Raw genomic sequence first — 9,427 nt, 5'->3', positions numbered from 1 at the left:
AAAAAACTTAGTTTGGGCTTTCCGTGCGAAGTTTCCGAGCGCACTGGCGCTGTCGGCGCTCAGCGGCGAAAGGCTCCGCGTAGTTCGGGCTGTGCGCGCAGAAAGGGCTCGGCCCGGGCCCCGCGCTCGGAGCTGCTCATTCCTGTGTCATCAGTGTGTGTGTCCTTGGCTGTGCTTCGTCTCTTTCCTGTGCAATACCATACTCGTACCGCTTCATCCTCCTCGTTCCGCTGTAGTGACTGTGGCCACGAGGAAAAACCCTCGTGAAGTAGAGTTGTTGTCAAGGTCAGGGTTACAAGGGTATTTTTTGGTGCCTTCCTGCCGTGGGCAGCAGACCTGTTGCTGTGCCCGGTTCTGGAGGGCATTGGCTGCTTCCAGATGACTGGATTTGTGGGAGTGGCACAGGGAGACATTTACCACATCATCTTCCTGTGTGTATTTGGGCTGTATGCCTAAAAGTATGTCCTAATTCACAAGTAAAACACCAAATTTTTTAACTACGGGTGCCTAAAATTAGCCCCTCACTGTAAGTATTTGGCCTGCCCCTGAGATACTGCATTTTCCTGGAATGCCAAACTAGATCCATTTTGCAAATCTTAATACAGATTTTTGGATTTTTTTTTAATGCAGATTTTTTTTGCATACCATATATGTACATAGTCGTCTTGAATCGTTCCTGTGTATATCTAGTGAAAGTATAAATTGCCAAATGAGTAGAAGTAGGCTTCATCCATAAAGCAGTTTTTCTTACATATTTCGAGTATATTCCAGAGTGTACAGATGGATTTCCATGACACAGAGCTTACCTGTAAGGAAACTACCACTTGCAGTGTTAATTGACTAATAATTTGCTGAATTCTCCCCTAATTCTTTGGTACAATTGCTTACTCTTTGTTTCTTCCTTTTTTTTTTTTTTTTTGCCTTCCAACTGCTGTTCACCTAGGGAGCCGTTAGTGAGGTAAGGCTGGATCAGTCCTATCCAGGTTTGCTTTTGGTATGTGCTGCCCACATAGCAAAACTTTGGTACAGACTCCTCAGTGTTGCTTTTATGTTTTGTTCAGGCCAGGGGGGTTTGACCAGATGGGCCTAAAGAGGTCCTTCCCCACCCCAGCCATTCTGTGACCCTGTGAATCCCAAACTGTTGATTTACTTCCAGCTCTAGAAGTAAAATAGTGTTTTTTCACGAGTAACACTAATGCTTTGTGGTAAACAGTGTAGAAACCTGGTTTAAATTAAAACCTCTAGATATTTATCTGCTAATGGAGCAAGGTGAGGAGAAGGGGATTGTGGCTGCTGCATCAAGTATGCAATACAGCAGGGAGCCAAGGTGAATTGAGAATTTTCTCCCAAGCTTCACACTGGTCAATAAGACCATTTTTTTGGAGACAGTGACCTGGACATTCTCAAAATTTTGTTACAATGTACCTTCAGCTAAATGTGAATTCCGTGCCTGAATGAGCAACTGAAAGTTTTGTGCACCTCAATTGGCAATACACTTTTGCCTCTAAAGAGGTTGTACCTTCCTTATGCTGTGGCCACAGCACATGCATGGACACCTGCCCATCCTGTCTGATGCTGCACTGGAACTTACTAAAGTCATCTAACAGTACCACTGTTTATTAGTCAACAGTCTGTGCTTGTTGTTTAAGACAGAACAGTAGTGTATTGTTAAACATCCTTCTTATCTTTTGCCTGCCATGCCACCCTTTGTTCTGTGTTTCATGTATCCTCAGGTACCTTTTGTGTTTCTGTAACATTTGTAAGTAGTTGCTGTGATGATACTGAAATGCTACTCTCTCTCATTATTTGCTTGAATCCCCACAATTTCTCTTTCTATTGAAAAGAAAGAGTGAGAGTAGTTTATATTGCAGAAGTCTGCTGGGTTCTTTTTGTTTAGCTTTTGGGGGGGGTGTTGTTTATTTTGTGGGGTTTTGTTGGGTTTTGGTGTGAGATTTTTTGGGTTTTCTCAAGGCAGAATCCCAGTCAGCTCAGAGAGCCATCAAAATCTGCATTGGCTGTCTCTGCTAGTATAGGCAGTCTGGCATGAGAAGGGAAAAGTAATTAATTGGTTTTGTGGTTTTGACACTTCACAGTCTTTTGAAACTTACTGGTTTTGGTTTAGATAATTGAGGGTATTACAAATTTAAATTCTTTTCTCTTTTTATAATCTTAATTCTAAATACTGGGTTTTCAAGGATGTTAACACATACGAAATAAAAGCCCTCTAGTCTTTCAGGGATATGCCACTGGTGAGTTTAATTCGTAAGTTATTTCAATTTGGGATCACGCTGAGAAATTATTTGAAAGTTCATCTACATTTGCTTAATAATTATATTTAAATGTTGCTCATGTTTTGGTTTTGTCTTTTCTTTAAGGCCTCTCGAGTGATGGTAGCATCACGTAACTATGCAGACTTTGCAAGTGAAGCTTCATTTGAGATTAAGGTAAAGAATCTGAACACTCAGTACTGGCACTCTGTGTAAGCATTTGTTGCACATCTTGATGTAGAATCTAGAATCATAGAATCAAAACTGGGTTGGAAGAGACCTCAAAGATCATCGAGTCCAACCCTACCGTGGTTACTGGACCATGGCACTAAGTGCCACATCCAGTCTCATCTTGAAAACCTCCAGGGATGGTGAATCCACCACCTCCCTGGGACTTCCCTCCTTAGTGATGGACTTTGCTCCTTAGCTTTTGCGATTAGAAAAGTTCTGGTTTAATTTCCAGAAGCAAACTGCTGCTATCTGATCTGACTTCCAAATGCAGCTGGAAGTACAGTGCTTGGCAGTGTGTAGTAAAGTTACTTGTTTCTTAAGAATGTGGAGTTGTGATTCTTTGCAGCTGTGATACTGCAATGCAACTGTGAGAATGGAGACACAAAACTTAAAAAACTTTTCTGTTCTGAGGGAAGAGTAGTAATGTTTCCTTAGTGCCTTTGAAACAAATAGCTCATGTTTGGTGCCTACCCTTCATAGAATCAAATGGGTTGGAAAAGGCCTCCAAGATCAAGTCCAACCCTACCATGGTTACTAGACCATGGCACTAAGTGCCACGTCCAGTCTCAGCTTGAAAACCTCCAGGGATGGTGAATCCACCACCTCCCTGGGCAGCACATTCCAATGTCTGATCACTCTCTCTATAAAAAATCTCTTCCTAATATCCAACCTAACCCTCCCCTGGCAGAGCTTGAGTCTGTGCCCTCTTGTCCTGCTGCTGGTTGTCTGGGAGAAGAGACCAACCCCCACTGGAGTACAACCTCCTGTCAGGGAGTTGCAGAGGGTGATAAGGTCTCCCCTGAGCCTCTTCTTCTCCAGGCTGAACAACCCCCAGCTCCCTCAGCCTCTCCTCATGGCACTTGTGCTTGAGTCCCTTCACCAGCCTCATTGATCTTCTCTGGACCTGCTCCAGCACCTCAATGTCCTTCCTGAACTGAGGGGCCCAGAACTGCACACAGTACTCAAGGTGTGACCTCACCAGCACCAAGTCCAGGGGCAGAATCACCTCCCTGGTCCTGCTGACCATGCTGTTCCTGATCCAGGCCAGGATGTCATTGGCCGCCTTGGCCACCTGAGCACACAGCTGGCTCCTGTTCAGCTGTCTTATCTATCCAAACTCCCAGGTCCCTTTCTGCCTGGTGCTCTCCAGCCACTCTGTCCCCAGCCTGGAGCACTGCATGGGATTGTTGTTCTTTCCATGTCTCTTTTGTTTATGGAGTCATGGGTGCTGTATCCTAGATGTGCAGCTGATTGAAGTTCATATGGATTTTGGTGGAAAAACTAGGCATCCTTTTAATGACTGGCTTGGTGCTGCTGAAAAAATGTGTATTAGGTTATGTCACCTTTCCACTGTGACTGGGTTGTAGGAAAAATTGATGCTTCCATTGGCAGTAGCTTGTGCTGGCTTTTCATTCAGGAACTGATGAAAGAAGATCTGAAATAAATAATTTAGTTCTTCTACCATTATCTGTTTGCCTGTGCCTGTAAAGTATTATTTCACAGGTGGAAGGGAAGGAATACATGTTTATATGAAAAGTCTTTTCTGAGTAGATACAAGGTGTAATGTTTGATCCTGTGTTGATGACAAGACTCCAGTTTCTGTTGTCATATGGCCTTTAAGTGGAGCTGTGTTAGAGTAGAGTGCCCATGTGCTATATCCAATTCATCTGGGAGTCAGTGCATTTGCTCTGGAGAGACCTTTGGTTTTATATAAACTGTTAGTCTGTTCCACTGAACTTGATTTTTAAAAAAATACTATTATTTTTCATTTTCTTAATTTATTTTGTATGGGTGCCTAAAATGAGCTCTCCCTCAGCAGAGTCCATGGTTTGGGGAAGAAGTTGTTCTGCACACATGGTATTTGACTGGCAGCATGGCTGGTGCAGCAGTGGCTTATTACTGCTTGTTAGAAGTGTTGGTAGCAGAGGTGAAGTCCAGCTTAGAGCCAGCTTTTACAAACTGTTTCACAAAGGAAGCTCTCAATCTTTCTTATCCCTTCATTAAGCCTCTGTAGCACCTACCAAATATTTGGCCTGCAACAACCATGCAAGTGTGCTTTTTTCATATTTTCTGAGGACTGTAGTTCACCTACTGCTAGTAGGAATAACAAGGCTTCATTTTTGGAAATTTGTCTTTATTAAAAGTTAAGGTTTTATTTCCCTGAATGTGGAAATAGTGCTCAAAGCTTACAGTTATTTTGATCTGATTTTGATGAATGTAGGTTTTTCTGCTTTTCTTTTTAAAAGGGTGTTTCACTCTGAATTTGAGAATGGCACATCACAAAAAAAGTTAAGGAATTATCATAAATAGGATGAATTACTTTGAGGAGATAAGTGCTTGTTGAACGTTGCAGAAGTGTGACCTGCATCGGCTGGAAGACGGCCCCGGCACCACGGCAGTGATGACACGAGACGAGGGGCTGCATTACTACAAGACCATGCAGACCATACGGCGCATGGAGCTGAAGTCTGACCAGCTCTACAAGCAGAAGATTATTCGTGGCTTCTGCCACTTATATGATGGTCAGGTAAGAATTTTCTTTTTCAGGAGGTTTTATATTGTCTTACCTTACTTAATGTAGGGATTTTAATTGAGTGGAGAATAAATGTAGAACTGACTATCTGTGTACAAGATCTGAAGTTGTAGCTGGAACTATAATTTAGTTCATTACTTCTTGAAAAACAGTGTCTTAGCACAAAAAGGAATCCCTGAGCTCTTGGGACAGGAACAGGAAGAGAGACAGCGACAGAGAGAGCAAGAGAGAAGGCAAGGTACAGCTGAAGATCAGCTGAATGTGAGGAAAGAGCAGCTGCAGCATATTAAGTTCAGCACATTTGAAGGCCTGTATCTTCCTCCTCAAGCTTCATTGATGGTTTTTGTTTCCACATCTCATGGCTCATGTGCCCACTAGAAAGCAACAGGCAGGAGAAAGAACTTCATTAACTTATGAAGCTTTGCTGTCATCCCCTGATGTTTTTGAATTGTTGAGATCCTTCATTTGGGAGATGAGTGTAGAAAAAGTCTTTGGATTTTTGCAGCTTCTATTTCCCCTCCCATGTGCTTTTGTTGTCAGCCAGGTTGGAATTTAGAGCCCAAGGCTGTTGTAGCTCCAGGCCTGTCCTGACCCTTGGGATTTAAGGCAATCTGCTGTATCTGTGCTTTTCCTGATGTCTGCTGATACCTGATGTATTCGAGATCAGAGCTAGCCCTTGCCACACTGTTGGCTGTAGAAGTTGGGTGTTTTCCTTCATTGCTCAGCTTGCCTTTCCCCTGTGACAGGAGGCTTGCTGTGTAGGGATTGAAGCTGCCATCCAGCCCACAGACCACGTGATCACAGCGTACAGAGCTCATGGCTTCACCTATGCCCGAGGAGTGCCCGTTCGAGAAATTCTCGCTGAACTTACAGGTTTGTGCCAAGTAAAATGAGGATTCACAAACTGCTGTACTTGTGCCAGAATTTTGTATTCAAGTTCAAAATGATGGTGATGCATGAAGCACACTGGGGCTTCAGAAGCAGTTTAGTGACATAGAATAATAAAATAATATTAACGTTTTAGGATGCAACATCTCTTAACGATAAAAAGTAAGTCATAAGGAATATTTAAGTGCTAATACTTCTAAAGCACAAGTATGTAAGATTTTTCTTGATACCATATGCTATATTTGTTGGGCTGCAGCAGTTTGGAACTTGCTGGTGGTAGGCATTTGTTCTCAGTGGGACAGGGCATTACTCTCCCTAGGAGACAGATTTTCAGAATTGTGCTGCTGAGGTCTTGGGAAGACTGGTAAACATTGCCTGTAATGATAAACTGAATGTTTTGGGAAAATTTGACTGTTATAAGAATATTAGAGGATCATCTGAAAGAGATTTTGCAGAAAGGAGAGATGGTTATTCAGAATAGGGTGGAGCAGGGAAGAGGAGAGAGAGTCAGCCCACTGAACTCTTAGGAGATCTGTGAAGATGCCAGAAGGGAAAAATTAACAAGGAGCTTGAAGGCCCTTCTGAATCACTGGTATAATGAAGAGTTGATCTGAGAATTTGCATGCTTGAAATGTTGATATAGGAAAGCATGTTTTGGGGATAGAGAAGGTGTCTGGTTTTGTATACTGTGGATGTATGTGTATGCTAAGAATACATATTAATAATGTGCACAAAGGCCCAGAATCCAGTGGATGAAGATTTGCCAAGTGTCACTGGATACTGCTAAGACAAAGTAAATGAGAGGTTGTCTTGACTGAAGCCTACTATTGTTCCTGAAACTACAAATAGGAGTGATAATGTGATGGGGCTTTTTTATTTATTTCATTTCACAACATTTTTTATAGTATCATGCTTCACTTCGGTGTGGTTCTTTTAATTGGGAAAGAACAGCCACAGTACAGAGGCTGTTGTTCCAAGAAATGACAATTGCAAACAAAGATCTTGACTAAAAATGCCTAACTGAAAGATAGCTTGAGTTACAATGACCAGGAAATGACAGAATTAAGAAGTCTTTGAAGGAAAGTCACCCAAAATAAGACTTGTATATAAGATCCTACAGGAAACAAACTATAGAAAAGGACTTTCCAGGAGAATGGGCAATTACCTGGGAAATGGGTTTCTGTTCTAAGAAAATTAGAAAGTGTAGCAAAAAGTGACATTGGCTAATCAGAAGTTCTTCTGAAATACAAGAAAGGATTGTACAAAAAGTGGAGAGAGCATACTAAAGTTAAATTATGCTTAATCAGAAAATATTTTTCTTAGAATTTTTTTTTTTTTCCCTTTGGCCCTAGTTGGCAGAATCTATGACAGCTCACATGGAACCAATTCATAGACATATGAAAGGCATGAGAAAGACCAATAATAAAAATTATCCACTATTAAGTAAGAAAGTGAAGTACAAATTTCAGAAAGAGATCCACTTATAAAATAAACACCAAGGCTAATGCAAAAAAGCCCAACCAAACCCAACCTGTGTTTATTAGAAATAAAATACAGTTATCTGTGCTAGTAACAAGGCAGATGGGAATAAGAAGTGGAGTGAGCTGAGGAGAAATTCTGTGTTCTTGGATTGGCTCATTTGAATAGGACTTGTTGTAGTGCTTCATGGATCACTTGTCTTCAATCTACAGCTTGAATAAAGCTGAGCTGGGTGTTGTTTTTTTATTTTCAATGTTCTGTTTGTGATTTTTACTTGTAGTTATTGTCAAAGGGATGACCAGCATAGATCATTGCAGCTAATTTGGAACAGTGTTCATACTTTTCTTGCAGACACCAAAAGTAATAAGGACTGGATATACTTCTTATAGATTAAACATATGAGAAATACAGATCCTGTTGTCCATTAAAAACCAGCCCATATTGATCAGAAAGTACTTTTGTATGGTGGGACACTGAAACTTGCTGGTTTTAAAATTTCTTCTTAATCTCATTCTGTATTTCCTGAATTATGTTTTCATAATTTTTCTCTTTCCCCTCTCTTACTTGTTTTTTGAGATATTTAACTGAACTCCTATGAGAGGCCATTGTGTCTTAACTCCACAGAGATGTAATGACAATGGCATGGTCTCAGTGTTAGTACCTGTGGGAATTGATTTAGCTGTTCCTATTTGCATGGTATTTTTCCCCTGAAAAAATAAATTGTTATTTGTGTTTCAGGTCGAAAAGGAGGATGTGTGAAGGGAAAAGGAGGATCAATGCATATGTATACCAAAAACTTTTATGGTGGCAATGGTATTGTTGGTGCTCAGGTACATACATGACTTCTATTTTAAAGCACAAGTTGAATTTGGCTTGTGACCTGTGCCTGGGCTTCTTCTCAGTTTTTGTGGTCTGAGCTTGTATGCAGAAACATTGCTCTGTGGCTGTTAAACCTTTATTCTGGTTTGCTCACTGGTTTAGAAACTGTAGCGAAAATGAATCAAATTGAGAAAATAGTTAATGTTTATATTTTGGCTGCAATACAAATTGGAACAAGTGGAAGTGAGTAGGTAATAACTTGTTTATTGAGCAGATCTCAATCAGCATAAACGTCTCCTTTCAGTTCACAAGCTGCCTACCTTCAACTCCTCCTAATGTTGTTCTAAAATTTGGTTTGTCCTGTACTCTGTGACAGGTTCCTCTTGGAGCTGGGATTGCACTGGCCTGTAAATACTTCGGTAAAAATGAAATCTGTCTGACATTGTATGGGGATGGTGCAGCCAATCAGGTAAATGAGTGTTGTCTGGTGTGGCTCTGTGAGGAGCAATGGATTTTGCTTCTGTGAACTTTGCTCTGCCTTTCCACTGAGGAGTGGGAGAGCACCTTTTGCCTTGCCTGTGTAGTACCTGCAACCCAGGCAACATCTGCCTTGGAACTTAGCTAAGATTGTTGTGTTGGGCTTTGTGCTGCAATGGTGCTTTATTAAAGGATCTGATTCAGTGATACTGAAAAGGCAATCCTTGAGAGATGGAAAGTGGACAGTGTACACCCTCAGTCCTACAGTTCACTGCTTTTGTTCTGAAATGCTGTTCACTGAGATAGACTTGGTGATAGTGCCAAAATTTGCAAGGTGCCTGGCCACCCACATCTTGTATTTGAGTTGTCTTAGGCATTTGTATAGGAATGTTTCAAGAACTGTATAGGCCTCAGAGAGTTGATTCAGTTGAGCTAATTGCTAAGTGCTTTTTACACATCAGAAATTTGCTTAGAGCTTTTTTTATCATATTTTGGACATGTGTAAACATGTGTCCTTCCCTGCCCCCATTTTGAACTTGGACCTTGTCACTGGAGTGGAGGGAAAGCTTTTTGGCTCAGGGGAATGAGTGAGGCTAATGGTTAATTATGTGAACATTACACAAGTCATGGGAGGACTTCAGTTAAAGCTGAAGGTTTTGTGCTGCCCTAACGCAGATACTGATACAGGTTTAAAAGTTAAGTTCTGTAAACTATTAGTTGAGATGAAAGTTAC

The 9,427-nt window shown here is 41.3% G+C and overlaps 1 protein-coding gene across 1 annotated transcript in view; it reads left to right on the top strand.

The window, feature by feature from the left end:
* Positions 1-943: 943 nt before the first annotated feature.
* Positions 944-9,427, top strand: part of PDHA1 (pyruvate dehydrogenase (lipoamide) alpha 1) — a gene marked incomplete at its 5' end in the record, with an annotated part of 11,746 nt that continues 3,262 nt past the window's right edge. The window contains 6 exons of the mRNA XM_009078847.1: positions 944-958; positions 2,376-2,444; positions 4,852-5,025; positions 5,778-5,904; positions 8,137-8,228; positions 8,594-8,686. Of these exons, the coding sequence (XP_009077095.1) occupies positions 944-958; positions 2,376-2,444; positions 4,852-5,025; positions 5,778-5,904; positions 8,137-8,228; positions 8,594-8,686 (570 nt within the window). The remainder of the gene's footprint in view (positions 959-2,375; positions 2,445-4,851; positions 5,026-5,777; positions 5,905-8,136; positions 8,229-8,593; positions 8,687-9,427) is intronic.

Source organism: Acanthisitta chloris, unplaced genomic scaffold, assembly GCF_000695815.1.
Source record: "Acanthisitta chloris isolate BGI_N310 unplaced genomic scaffold, ASM69581v1 scaffold5387, whole genome shotgun sequence".
Taxonomy (NCBI): Eukaryota; Metazoa; Chordata; class Aves; order Passeriformes; family Acanthisittidae; genus Acanthisitta; species Acanthisitta chloris.
Note: the sequence above shows the minus strand (reverse complement) of the source record. Positions and strands in the feature narration are given on the sequence as shown.